This window comes from Aspergillus costaricaensis (genome assembly GCF_003184835.1).
Source record: "Aspergillus costaricaensis CBS 115574 unplaced genomic scaffold BO79scaffold_21, whole genome shotgun sequence".
In the NCBI taxonomy this organism is placed as follows: domain Eukaryota; kingdom Fungi; phylum Ascomycota; class Eurotiomycetes; order Eurotiales; family Aspergillaceae; genus Aspergillus; species Aspergillus costaricensis.
In genome coordinates this window covers 513,351-527,513 of record NW_020291821.1, presented here as the reverse complement: position 1 = coordinate 527,513, position 14,163 = coordinate 513,351, and the positions used below count along the sequence as shown (strand labels likewise).

General features: G+C 50.9%; 3 protein-coding genes across 3 annotated transcripts; 2 read left to right on the top strand and 1 right to left on the bottom strand.

The window, feature by feature from the left end:
* Positions 1-183: 183 nt before the first annotated feature.
* BO79DRAFT_288541 (putative AMP binding domain protein) lies at positions 184-6,785 on the bottom strand. The gene is made up of 6 exons (XM_025688696.1): positions 6,532-6,785; positions 6,420-6,442; positions 2,531-6,273; positions 2,262-2,471; positions 1,603-2,206; positions 184-1,547 (listed from the first exon to the last, which is right to left on the bottom strand). The coding sequence occupies exons 1-6, from the start codon at positions 6,589-6,591 to the stop codon at positions 650-652; spliced, it is 5,538 nt and encodes a 1,845-aa protein (XP_025538284.1). The 5' UTR covers positions 6,592-6,785; the 3' UTR covers positions 184-649.
* A 2,671-nt stretch (positions 6,786-9,456) lies between these two features.
* Positions 9,457-10,799, top strand: BO79DRAFT_209834 (40S ribosomal protein uS7). Its single transcript, XM_025682682.1, has 3 exons — positions 9,457-9,708; positions 9,929-10,112; positions 10,217-10,799. Exons 1-3 carry the CDS (start codon positions 9,563-9,565, stop codon positions 10,532-10,534), a joined length of 648 nt encoding a protein of 215 aa, XP_025538283.1. The 5' UTR covers positions 9,457-9,562; the 3' UTR covers positions 10,535-10,799.
* A 322-nt stretch (positions 10,800-11,121) lies between these two features.
* On the top strand, positions 11,122-13,727 carry BO79DRAFT_209833 (SDA1 family protein). Its single transcript, XM_025682681.1, has 4 exons — positions 11,122-11,196; positions 11,287-11,322; positions 11,400-11,687; positions 11,753-13,727. The coding sequence occupies exons 1-4, from the start codon at positions 11,150-11,152 to the stop codon at positions 13,614-13,616; spliced, it is 2,235 nt and encodes a 744-aa protein (XP_025538282.1). The 5' UTR covers positions 11,122-11,149; the 3' UTR covers positions 13,617-13,727.
* Positions 13,728-14,163: the final 436 nt, after the last annotated feature.

Sequence of the window (14,163 nt, the reverse complement as noted above, 5' to 3'; positions counted from 1 at the left end):
ACAATGTTGGACTTTAGTGGTAGTAGTGAAAGAGTTCAGTCACTACAGAGAAACAGTAGGGGACTACTAGTATCTAGTATCAATAATTCATATCGTACTCCTTTTGGGCATGAATACAGTATGAAGTATGAATACAGCATAGCTTTATCTATATAGGATGGTATTGTAAGAAGAGCTAAGCTACTACTGCATGCATGCCTATATGATAAATGTAAAAATGCGAATGGGGATGCGGGGGGTATGTATGTACACAAAAAAGAATCACAAACACATTTTGCATATCGGTCATCATAGATGGAAGGTGGGGAATGGGGTGGGAAAGTAGACAGGTATATAGATAGCCATATTCTACCTCTTATAGAAAAAAGGAATAGAATGCAAGGGCGACAGGAGAAGACAACAAGGTAGAGACTGTGTATAAAGGGGAAGAATTTGGAAGAGGGGGATCATGCAAACGTGTAGCCGTGATTTTCTTTTTATCGGGGCTATGCAAAAAGAGGACAAGCAGAATAATAGGGAAATGGAGAAGAAGATGATAAAAGAAAATTTAATGCTAATCTTACTTCACCCTTGCTTGTTAGGCATCAGGGAGCTGTTAGATGGTGTGTGCTTTTGTTGATGCTGCTGCTGCTCATCAAGTATGTATGTACTAGATTTGGTTGCGGTGGAGGCCGTGGGCATCATCGTATCCCAGATTGGCCTGGTACATGAGAGCTTCTTGGGGCCAGTCGCCGGTACTTCCCTCCATTGGATCTGCGAGGGGTGTGCGGTTGTAAGAGTCATTCCGAACAGGGTAGCTTCCATTGCTTGGGGCGCGTTGCGGCGCATCGTGAGCTGGGACATTGGTTCGGTAGGGGAGGCTCTCAGGCATAGGACCGTGACCAGCAGGCTCGGTCAGTGATCCTGCTGTGGCCGAGTTGGCAAAGTCACCAAAGTCGAAGCCAAAGTCGGGGTTGCTGATGGTCGTGGGAAGTTCTTTCCGTGGCACAGCGGGAGCCCCGTTCGTTGAGGCGCTGGTCGGCCGGGCTGGCTCTGTGATGTGCGGGACGGAAGGCATACCACCTTCGGGCAGGGTGCCAGTAGGACTGTGGATGCTTGGCTCTGGGATAGGGGGATAGGAGCCCATGGTCGCTTCGGAATGCTCGACCAGGACTGGAGCCGGGGAGCGAGGCATGAGATCAGGATCCGGTACGACGGTGGATCGCCGAGTGCTGTTTCCCATGGTGCTTCCGGGTTTCGAGCTGCGGCTGACACGATGCTGAGGAGCTTCAGCAAATGGGTGCTCGGGGCCCTCTCCGTCACGGATGCTAAATTGAGCAATGGTCCGCAGCTTCCGAGTAACCCATGACGCCAACACCTTCCCACGTTGTTTCTCACCGAGACGGGACCGAGGGAAGTCTCCGTGTGAAACAAATGCCACGATATCAGCGATGACCTGGTGCTCGTTAAGGATGGCGTCGACAATCACAGGGACCAGAGACGCTAGATAAGCCTTTCTCGTAACCTCGACCACGACCACGATCAAGCCTCCAGCTTGGAAGACAGCACTAAATAGACGGATTAGTAACAGACATATGAGAGTCGAGTAAGGCCGAAACTTACCACCCCCCAGATACGATATTGCGGTGGCATCGCTCCACAGAGTATTCGATGTCCATTGGGAAGTGATTCAGACCATTAACTTCGAAGGTTTCACCAATTCCTCCAAGAACAAACAGCACTTGCATCTCGACAGGCTGGCCACCAGGGCCAATGGGTCTCGTGACTGTGTGAAGGAAGCCAAGATCACCAGTACGCACGTAGGCGACGTTAGGATCGCCATCCATAACCCGACCATTGAAACGCTCCATATCGAAATCCTGTTTGGATCCGTAGAATGACTTGGCACAAGCGTCCGACTGGATCCAAATCTCACCATACTCGCCGACGTGGGACAGAGTACATGTCTCTGGGTTTACGATAGCTATTTGCGTATTTACTGGGACCATACCCGAGTCTTGAATGACAAGAGCAGTGGGATCGGTGTCTGGATCCACAGGGCAGATCAGTCCACGGCGCAAAGCCCTAATGTCGAGCCACAGCTCAACAGGCTCGATGCACATGTAGGATCTGGTGACAACCATGGGGTTGAGGACGTGGGAATACACAATGTTGATGGCAGTACGGTCCAAGCTGGCAGAAGCAAAGTGGAGGCGCACTTTTTGGTCTGCAATCACGTTAGCGCTACAGCGTCTGACTAGGGATGTAAATTGGAAACGCACAAATATCGACTCTTGGACGGCCTTCGGCTGAGATCATCAAATTCTTCAGCTCTTGCATCTGGAAGCCCTTGCCAGCCATGGCACTCATTGCATAGTCCAGCATTTGGCTAGTAGCGTACGTGTCCTTGATCTTATAGCGCGAAAGGGTAACGAAGAGCGTCATGGGGTTCTGCGCAAAGTCGACAGGCGATACAAGGTAGGTTGGCGCTCCTAAAGCCAGCGTTAGCCCTGCAAACATCATAGTCCACAGCATAGTTCCTTCTACTTACCAACATAGATACCCATTAGACAGGTATGAAGGAACCCCAGGCCTAAAGTACTCCGTACGCTACCAAGCACCGGCCTTGAGCTAGTCATCTGGCAGGTCTCTTTCTGCACCTTGCACATGCCCATAATTGTATCGTGACCAATATGAACAGAGATTCTCCTCTGGTCCGGTGTCCAATAGGTCCACACCATAGCCGCCTGATTCGCACTCAGCCAGGAGCTTTTGACCGTAAAACCGAGGTCCCGGCATCCATGCGACTGCTTGGTAGGCTTTGTGGTATTGTATATAGCTGGGACACCGATTCGGAGTACTTGCGCAGACTGCTTGATGTGCTGCGAGACGAGCTTCTGTCTTAGCACATGGTCAACATCACTGTTGACAATGATGGCCTTGACATGGAAATCATTAATGACGTGAAGGAAAGCCGGAGCGTCTTCGGACAGACGGTTTTGATCAATGGGGGCGAGGGGGATAGCAACGACACCCAAGCAGAAGCACGCATGTACAGCGTAGACATATTCTTCTGAATGAGTGTACATCAAGACCAAGTGATCTCCAGGTCGGACCTTAACCTTGTTCTTCAAATACATTGCTACGGCAGCAACCTTCAGGTCAAACTTCTTCCAAGTGATGCCCTTGCCTTCCTTTCCACGACCGTCGATGGAACAATAAGCTAATTCTTCAGCTTGCCGAGAGACACGCCATTGAAGAAGGTCCACAATGGTGTTGAAGTTGTTGAGGGGCGTGGATGTGCGATCATCCATGACTACGTCACGGTAGTCAACGCCCGAATATTGCTTGTCCTGCAAGGCGAGCAGTTCTTGCCTTGACATCAAGGCCAGCGGAGACCATATACCACCGACTGGGTCAACCCCAACTGGCAAGTTGAGGACGGATCGTTCAACACCGAACTTGACATGCACGCACGGCAGAGTTCCAGAATCAAACTCCTTGCGGCACAGCATGTTACCGATCTCCTGTCTCCCATTCTTCGTAACACGAGGAAGGGTGTTAGGAGCTGTGAGCAGCACGCAATAAACCCGCAAGTGATGCTCCTGATAGAGAACTTCCATGCATCTCTCGGCAAGAGATTCAAGAAGAACAGAGTCCAGCTGTCGTGGAGGACCACCTGATGTCGTCGGTGCTGTTGATGCCGCATATGACTCTAACACAACAATGGGAAGATGTTCTTCGTTGACAAAAACATCGAAAGCTGTGCAGTCATGGATCTTGGGGATGTTTTTCAAAATACTGACGATCATGTGTTGGACAAAGAAATAACGATGTTCGACGATTTCTTGCCCGTGTTCTACCCACTCGACCTTCTGACGCAACCGGTCCTCATAGAGACCTAGCACGAAAATTTTGCCCTCAATGACACAGCCAAGCAGGCCTGTGCGAAGGAATTCTGGCTCAACCAGGATCGGGGTTGGATTCCCTTCTTCAAACTTATAAGGACGTGCATGGAAGATGGCTTCTGTGTGTTTCGGCAATGCCCAAAAGCCACCAGATAGAGACGGGGAGTCCACCCAGATCTCGCCGATGACGTTTGAAGTGCACAGCAGGTTGGTCTCGGGGTCGACGACAGCCAGTGTGGCATCAGGAATGGGATAGCCGAAGGAGCCAACACGCACGGCGTTGGGCATGGTCCCGGCGAATTTCCTAGCCTCTTCACCCATTGCCAAGACCACAATTTCGTTGCTCTTGAGAGCCTCTTTGTCCAGAAGGACCTCACCAAGCTCAGTCTTTCCTTGCTCTTGCGGGGCTGGCGTAGGAGCACCTCCTCCACCCAGTAAGCTACTGCCAAAACCACTGTTGTTATCAGCCTTTCCAGACCTTTTCTCCTCTTTCTTGCTATCTTCGCGCTCAGCTGGGTCCATCTCATGCGTCAAGGGACAGCCCATGCGCTCTTCGCCACCAAGCCAGTCTCGCATACTGATAACCATGCCACCGTGCTCGGGAAGACACAGCATGGGCGCAACGATTTCTCTGGCCCTCGGGTTTCTCATGGGTCTTAACCACCGATCTGCAAGTATTTCATGGAACTCGGGGTCGACGGTGAGTGTATCTATAAGGCAGAGCTTCACTGTTCCGAAGTTTGGCTCTGAGTTTTTCTTGTAATGCCGTGTCGCCATTGGATCTTGCTGGTAATTGTAAGCGGCAATCTTCAACCCCGGATAGTCTGCAGCCATGATGGTTGCCCTATATTTCGTGATAAGGTGGGCATAGAGACCCGGCGTCTCGACTGCACGGTCCTCTAGCCAGACAGTGGTATGACCACCATATACGGTCATCAAGACGCCAATAATCATACCAATGCCTTGTCGAGGGTCGAGGTAGCTGATGATCGTTTCACCACGCGGCCTAGCCATACCCGAGGACATAGGTACAGTTGAAACAATTGCGCTGAGGCAAGCCATTTGATGCATGATTGTCCGGTGGCTCATGACGACACCGCGGAGGTCGCCGGTTGGCGCCCTGGCGAATTCAATATACGCCAGATCTGGAACCACAAGGGGTGGGGTATCGTCCTTCTTCTTGGGGTGATAGCTGCCAAATTCATTGGTCTTCCACCACTCTACTCCCCGGGGCCAATTTAGCTTCTGGGCCGTGATGTCTCTCTGGAAATTCTTTAGGTTGTTCTCTGTCGTTAATGCCAGATGTGCTTGGGTTGAGGTAAGAACCAGGTTGAGACTCTGGTAGTCCTCAAGACTATTGATGGGGACAGCAACGACGCCGGCGATGAAACAGCCCATCAGTGCGACAGCAAATTCGATAACCTCAGAATCCCGGTAAATCAACGCCACGCGATCACCACGATAGAGGTTGCTTTTATCACGAATGACCTGCGCCACCTTTTCAGCGCGACTGGCTAGTTTTTCCCAGGTGATGGAAGCAATTTCTTTGCCCTTTTGGTCCAATACCCAATACGCGGGCTGCTTTCCATGTATCCGCGCTCGATGCCGGAGAACGGCGGGAATGTTGTCGAAGTTCGACATTGGCGTATTCTTGTCATGGGGATCCTGTACGGCAAATGGAATGTCGCGAGGCTCCAGTGGTTGAAGGTGAGCAAGTGCCGGTCCATGAGCGAGTTCAGAAGCGGGGATCAACGGCGGTGCCATATTCGCCGTAGGGGAGAACGTATCCGACTGAGAGTAGCGGTGAAAGCCACCACCGTAGCTATCCCTATAATCATCTTGCTGTTGGCCGGCAAAATCAGAGAAAAACCCCTGCTGGGAGTCGAGCATTGTCGACTGTCGCGTGACTCCACCTGGCGGCATATCATAGGCTCCGATAGGCTCTTCGTAGGCATCGTGGTGATAGCCGGGGTTAAATGCATAGTTTTGGCTCAGAAGTGTGGCTGTACGTGAGCTCTCTTGCATGGGAGGTGCAGGTTTGTTCTTCGGCAGAAAAAGTGAATCGTAGGAGGCTGCCGAGGGGGCTCGATCAGCGGGCAGCAGCATGCTCTCTCTATCATATGAGCCCTGTGTATCCCCACTAACCCTGCGCTCATATCCGAAACTTCCGTTGTTGTAACTATCACGCCCATTGGCAAAGGACTGCGACGAGTCGCCCAGGGTTGTGGACTCCGCCGTTGGGGGTCGGACGTTGAGGATGGCTTGTGGAGGATGGGTTGAGCTTGTGAGTGATGAAGTTCCATCCCTTGACGTGGGTGCGCCGAAATCCAGCTTCATATTAGGGCCAAAGAACTGCGACAGGAGAACGGTGCGCCGTTTCTGGTATCTTTAAACTAAGTCAGTCCCAACCGTCTATCGGTATATATATTTGAGCCGCCTGCACGGGCGATCAGGTAGACCATTTGCTAGGGCTAAAGTTTCACACTCAAATCCATAGTTTGTCTGAATACAGATAAAGACGAGTTTGCTTACCCCTTCTCCGTAATATCACCTTCCTGATAAGTAGTGAAAGGTTAGTTGGATCTGTCCACAGAACCGCGAATCTGCGGGGTAAAACTATAGGTTGCCAGGATCTCTTGCATACCTCCAATTCTTTATCAAGGTCGCGCAGAGCGGCGTGAAGCTCGGGATTATCGTCCGCCATGATTGCAGATGCGTTGAGGGTAGACAAATCGAGGGGCTTTCATTCGAAGGCTCGGGGATGCTGAACGGCCAGGGTAAACGGCACCCTCATTGCAGGGTCCCTTAGGAGGGGGAGAAAAGAGGGAGGGGTCAGAAAGAGGCTGAGGGGGGAACGAGAGACTTCGGAGAGTCGAGCAGCCCCTTGCGATGTCCCAGTAGATGGATGGGGAATCCGGGAGTTTGTCTTGTCGCTTCTCCGCGCCTGATGAGCCACAACGTCACCTGCCGCGGCGGCTAGGGCCGGTGAGGCGGGCCGGGCACGCAGAATGTGCAGCCAATCACATGCTCAGATGAACGTGCACCGCCACGCGTCAGGAGGAGAAAGAGCAAACAATCTCGGCATCCGGAGAGCACGAGGATCGTCCGCTTCACACCACGAACAGGTGGATGTCGACGGTCTGCACCCTCCTTTTGGTACTCGGACCTGAAATGACAGGGTTACACCTCATTCCCACATATCTCATCCATCCAATCTGACTCGGGAATATGTCTCGCTACGCCCCTGTGTGTTACTTGATTATCCCGTTTGTGCCTGATATCTTACGCCCTCGGTAGCACAAGCCAGTGTGCCTATTTTTATTCGATATCCTCCGCAAGCCCGCTAATAACGCTCCAGCTGTCGCCGCTTTAGCGGCAAACCAAAATTTGGTGCAACAGCGGTTGTGGAAATCGTGCTAAAGGCACTTAGCTTCTTCAAATGAAAAACTAAATTATGACGGTGCCATAAAGACACCTAGGTAGATGAGGCCATCATGATCTCTTATATCCACTGCGCGTGCTAACCACCTTCGAATGTTCGACCGACGACGCTATCTCCATCCTCGGTATTGAAGACTCCGAAATCAAAAGAGGGTCTCCGCTGTACTATTGGCTTGTCGGTCCCTGGTGGGGTCGTCTACTGCTGTTGGTCCCGGCGCCAAGGCTCTCTCAACATCAACGTAGGGCAAAAAAAGGAGTATGATCATCCAAGTTCATGTTATTCACTTACCTTTTTCCGATGGCCAAAGGATGCCTAAACCGTATGCCAGGAGTACTCAGGTTCTCTATTCAGATAATCATTAGAGAACTCCCCTTGGTATTACAGACCGGAGACATTATAACTGAACGAATATAAGGAGAGAAGCAGCTGGAGACAATAACGGGAGCTCAGCTATGCGAAGGCGCCACTCTTTATGCTGATGGCAGCTCTTGGAAAAGTCTTTACACAAAGATTCCCGGCCGCTTTTCTCGCTTGTGCGTCTCGGCAATATTGAACAGTTTACGGAAAAGATTGATCGTTTGCGTAAGAAGCTGTCAAGCTTGCTCATATGATGCATTCTCTCAGTACTATTATGCCTAGGCAACGGATCTAGGCCGTTTCCCACACTTAGCTGATCATATTCTTCAAAGTCATGCGCGAGACAGAAGGGTAGCTTATGCAGAGCTGTCCTATATGAAGATAAATCAAATTCATCTAGCTTGTCCTTTCAGTGAAGGCTCTTGGGCTAACTACTTCATATCTATAATACTCGAATCAGTATCTTTATCAAAACAAAGCCGTTAGTGGAGGATAAGTCATCCTTGATATACTTCTGTTTTATTGGTGTCCCCCCAGGGATACACGACCTCACAAGTGCAATGCATGTCACTATACAGAAAAGAAGTCGGGGAACAGTGCATGCAATAGCGTTCCAGCTTCAGAGTTGCATTCATTGATAGATATTCATATCAAATTGAAAACTTCATCATCCTACTAATGTTGAGCCGAGCTGCTGAGAGCAGGATACGGGTTTCCAGAAGGCCCACCCGCATAGCAGGCGGAATGCGCGACCAAACGCTGAACCAACACTTGAGTGGAAAATTACTTAGAATGTGTTGTTTTGTCAAGTAGTTTCATACTAACTAACTAGTAGTACTATTCAAGTAAAGTAAATAACAACATTTTAACACCTGCCGCAGTTCCCTGATTTGTTCGCATCTAATTTGAGATGATAGTATGTCGTGAGCTCCCAGGCTTTACTGTACGCTCTGATATGCCACTACATTTAGCACCTATACAGGTGAGTATATTATAATGGAATCACGAACAGGGCATGTCTTGTCCAGGCCATGTGGTAAGCATCTTGTGTGCTTTTTTTGCTTCCCAATCATGCGCTATGCAAGACAGCCTAGATGAGGCGAGGCGTCCGCTAAATTCAGAGATAAACCATTGTTGCATATCTGCATAGTACAGGGGAGTCAACGGAAAATAACTAATGCACATTGAGATCCCTTATGGTGTATTGCTTGAATAAAATGGAGGCGGAGAGTCAAAGTGAGCGCCGAATACTTGTTGATTTCCCTCAAAGCCGGTTGGATGTTGTGCAGCGCTTACTATGTCGAAAGTAAATGAGGTCTTTGAATGCGTATAGCCCGGAAAAGTTTCAACATAGTCCTTAACTTATGGCTAAAGATGATATTTTGATAAACAGCTGATTCGGTGTGCAAGATATGATGGACGATTCAAGCAAACTGGAACAGCGTAGGAAGTGATGACAACGTAACCTTATTGCATGAAATTTCGCTTCGGTGCATACAAAAGTATGCTCACTTTTTGAACGTATCCGGTAGAGAACTGATGACAGTCTAAGATTGCATCTAGATCCATGTATGATATGGCGGGTTGGAAGCGGAGCATTGGTGAACAGTATTGTAGGGGCATCCAGCGCTAGTCCTAGTTTGGGGTAGGGTGCCAGAATCCAGATGTGACCATCACATGACACCACCCGCGCCATTGGCGGTCAGTCCTGCCCTAACCCACCACCCGCTAAGCGAGGCGCACCTCGAATTTCCTTGCGCTCAGCGACACATTTCAGCCGCCCGACTGTATTCGTCGACGTTGAAGGATCACCAACGACACCGTCCGCCACCTACACGTATCCCTCCCTCGGCAACAGGTGCATACGTCGACCAAAATGTCTGAACACGGCGAAGTCGAGGTCGAAAACCCCGCTGCGGCCTTCCAGGTCCTGCCCAAGGAGGCTATCGCGGAGATGGGATCCGTGAAGCTGTTCAACAAGTGGAGCTACGAGGATGTTGAGATCAGGGACATCTCCTTGACGTAGGTGCTCCCCAATTCATCGCGATTTTGATTGTTCTACGAGCATGGGTTTTGTGTCGACCGGTGGAAAACGCCAGTATCTGTTGGGAGACAATGGACTCGACATGCACGGAGGAAAACGCACGACAAAATGGGATATCTGCGAAGGGAATCACGATGGAAAAAAATTTGCGAATTGGCACAGAAACGAGATTTGCTGACTCGGCTTCACCTTCAATAGCGACTACGTCCAGATCCGCTCCCCTGTCTACCTTCCTCACTCCGCTGGCCGCTATGCTGCCAAGCGTTTCCGCAAGGCTCAGTGCCCCATCATCGAGCGCCTGACCAACTCCCTCATGATGAACGGCCGCAACAACGGAAAGAAGCTCATGGCTGTCCGCATCGTTGCCCACGCCTTCGAGATCGTACGTCACCTCTCATATTCTCCAATGCCTTCTGCACGCAGAACGGCTAGGGAACGCAAACCACAGAACCAGACACAGAAAACTAACCGGGTAATCCTTTGTAGATCCACATCATGACCGACCAGAACCCTCTCCAGGTCGCCGTTGACGCTATCGTCAACTGCGGTCCTCGTGAAGACAGCACCCGTATCGGTTCCGCTGGTACCGTCCGTCGTCAGGCCGTCGATGTGTCTCCCCTCCGCCGTGTCAACCAGGCTATTGCCCTCCTGACCATCGGTGCTCGCGAGGCCTCTTTCCGTAACATCAAGAGCATTGCTGAGTGCCTGGCTGAAGAGCTCATCAACGCCGCCAAGGGTTCCTCCAACTCCTACGCCATCAAGAAGAAGGACGAGCTCGAGCGTGTTGCCAAGTCCAACCGGTAAAGTGGGAATTTTGGGCGTATTCTCCGTTTGGTCCTGGTTTTGCGTGTACTGGAGTGGACGGGGGGTTTATTAGGATTCAGTCGATTTGCATGCATCTGCGCGACTGTACATACCTGAAAACAGTCACGGGAGGGAGCGAGATCCTAAAAATGAGAGAATCGGACGGCTTTCTTCTACAGTAGTTGAGATGCGATCATGAAGACCTCTGGCTTGTGAAGTCAATACCTTTATCTATTTTTTTACACGAAAAAGATTTCCCTGTTTCAACCATTTGTTCCACTGCCACCTCAGATGTGGCGACGAACTACGCAAACGTAGACTCCAAACACTTGATGAACATGTCAAGGAGCACAAATAAAGTGTTCTAGATTCCCAGTAGATTACAACCCGTAAACGCTTAATATTGCAGAGACCATGATAATCAGAGTCCTTGTGCAGAAGTGCCCGTGCTGGCAAGTCCCAAGGGCTGGCTGCGGCTTATCGATAGGCCAGACCCGTCGCTGCGAAAAAAAAATGTTCGGGGCTCTGTTATCGGCCCTGGCAACCGTCGCCCGCCTTTCTTTTCCCTCAACCACCCACTTCATCCCCTCAGTTTCACCACTATAATACGCAAAGATGGTGAAAAGAAAGTTGGGAGCCTTGGAAAAGGTCGAGGCTGATCTGTAAGTGATCTTATACCGTCGCTGTGTGGCTACGGACCCCCTCCCCAAGACGAAGAATTTCGCCTGTCGCTAACTCACTGCTTCTCATAGGCCCAACCTTCAGCACAAGATTCGGAGAGATCCCAAGTATGTTTCACTATGAACAATGCGATTAGACGTCAATGATATCAGAATGGCTTGCTAACTGTCGCTTACTGGTGAAGATCCTACATTGAAGACTTCCGCGCTCAGCACTACCAATATGAGAGTCACCGGGAAATTTTCATGACCGCGCCTTCGTCGACCACAGAGACGGGTCTGATATCTCTTCGAGAATTGATCGACTTCATTGCTCATGTGGCCGACTGCTACCCCGAGATTACGAAGGACTTCCCTCAGCAGCTCATGGATATCTTGAGCCAGCACCATCTGATCCTTCACCCGGAGTTGCGCGAAAAGATCGTCGGTAGCTTGGTGCTTCTGAGGAAGAAGGAACTGTTGGACTCGGCGACGTATGTTTATCCATAGACTGCGAGATGCGCATGTGGCTGGTTGCTAATTGGCATCATATCTCCAGATTGCTTCAGACTCTGTTCCCTATCCTTATTTCCACCCCCAGCAAAACCCTACGAGCTCTGATCTTCCAAAAGATCCTCATGGACCTTCGTCAGGCCAATGCGAAGACCACGAACCACAAGCTTAACCGCACCATGCAGACCGTCCTGTTCAACTTGGTGACGTCGGACCGGACTTCTTCTAAGGGCCTGTGGGCTATCAAGCTTACGCGCGAACTGTGGAAGCGCCAGATCTGGACCGATGCCAAGGCTGTTGAGGTCATGAAGGAAGCCAGTCTGGCATCGAACGAAAAAGTCATCGTTGGCGGTGTTCGCTTCTTCTTGGGTGGTGACAAAGAGCGCGAGGAAATGGAAGATGAGAGCAGTGACGAAGAAGCCATTGACTTGGGGCGAGTAAAGCATCAAGTCGGCATCAACAAGAAGACCAGAAAGAAGTCCCGTGCGGTTGAGAAGGCCAAGGCAACCGTAAAGAAGAGGGAGCGCAAGAAGAACCAGCCGCATCCTCTGAACTTCTCCGCTTTGCATCTTCTCCACGATCCCCAGGGCTACGCCGAGTCCTTGTTCTCGAAGCATTTGCAGAGCACCAAGTCCAAGCTCAACTTGGACCAAAAGCTTATGGTGCTTCAGCTCGTGACCCGCCTTGTCGGATTGCATAAACTGCATATCATGCACCTCTACTCCTACTTCCAGAAATTCCTGACTCCCCGTCAGCCATCCGTCACGTCGTTCTTGGCTTCGCTGGCGCAAGCATCCCACGACCTGGTCCCCCCGGATGACCTGGAGCCCTTGGTTCAGAAGATCGCAAATGAGTTCGTCTCGGAAGCCTCAGCATCTGAGGTCGCATCGGCCGGTCTTAACGCTATCCGAGAGATTTGCGCACGACAGCCACTCGCCATGAATGAGACCTTGTTGCAGGATCTTGTCATGTACCGTAAGAGTAAGGATAAGGGTGTCATGATGGCGGGTCGAGGTCTGCTTAGTCTGTTCCGGGAGGTTAACCCTGAGATGCTCAAGAGACGGGACCGCGGCAAGGACGCTTCCATTGGCCTTAAGGCTGGAGAGAGGAAAGAGAAGCGCTTCGCGGAACAAGAGGCCGGTGGCATCGAGGGTCTGGAGCTCCTGGAGAAATGGAAGGAGGAGGAGCGCCGGAAGAGGAGAGCTGAGAAGGGCTTGGCTTCTGATGCTTCTGATGATGAGGAGGAAGGCGAGGAGGACAACTGGGCATCCTGGAATGTGGAAGATGATGAGGACAGCGACGACTCGGGCGACTGGATCAATGTGCAGAGCGACGCTGAAATCGACATCAGCGATTCCGAGGACGAGAAAGACGGACCTCCCGCCAAGAAGGCCAAATCCAGTGAAAGCAGCAGTGATGATAAGGCGGAGAAGGAGGAAGAATCGAAGGAAGAGTCTGCTGAGGCCAAGTTCTCCAAGCTTGCAACGACTCGCATTCTCACCCCGGCTGACCTGGCCAAGCTCCAGGAGCTGCGCAATGAAGCCGCCATCAACTCACTCGTGCCAGGCGCCAAGAAGCGTGATCGTGACGATCCTCTGACGGCCGAAGAGATCGAGGGCCTGGCTGCTCTCTCTGCCGGCAAGGCCACGCGCGAGGAGCGGATTGCTCATGCCAAGGAAGGCAAGACTGATCGGTCTGAGCACAAGAGTATAACGGCCAAGCGCAAGGAGCGCAAGCAGGATCAGGGCAAGAGTACGACCAACAAGGAGAAGGCGCGCAAGAAGAACTTCTTGATGACCCTGGGTAAGGCCAAGAGCAAGAACAAGCGGAGTTTGGTGCAAACCCGCGCCGTTCTCAAGGCTCATCATGATCGGGCCAAGCGGGGAGGTCGCAGAGGAAACATTGGTTAAGGTATATATGGTGATACCCTATCGTAGATCTATTGTTTCGTTCCATGTTCTAGTTACTGTTGTATCATCGAGCCTCTTGGTTCATCTCCTTTGGATGTCCTAAAAAGCGTGCCTTTTTGTATATAGAGCTCTTCTGCAATGACCGAACTATTAGACATGTTCTAGTAACTATGTGAACTCCCCACAAAACTATTAGGATATAATCCGTAGTTCAAAGACTACCTCAAATATTCTAACTATGTGCACTTCCATCAAATCCATGGAATATGGAGTATTTCCATGTCAGTCCCAAAGAGGATAAATTGACAAGTGACACGTGCCGGGCGCGTCGTGGCGCGTCGCGTTCCGTGCCTCAGGTTCTTTCCCTCCCCAGCCTCTTCCTTTTCTTTTCTTCCTCTTCTGCTATTAGACATTCTATTCTCCCCCTCTCCCCTCCACAGCCCTTGCATTTTCTCTTACTACATCGCACATTCCAAACTATATCTCCTGTCAAATCAGAAGCCGTCCTTTTAGACCTAAGTGGTCCCCCACGAGCATACAAACAGAC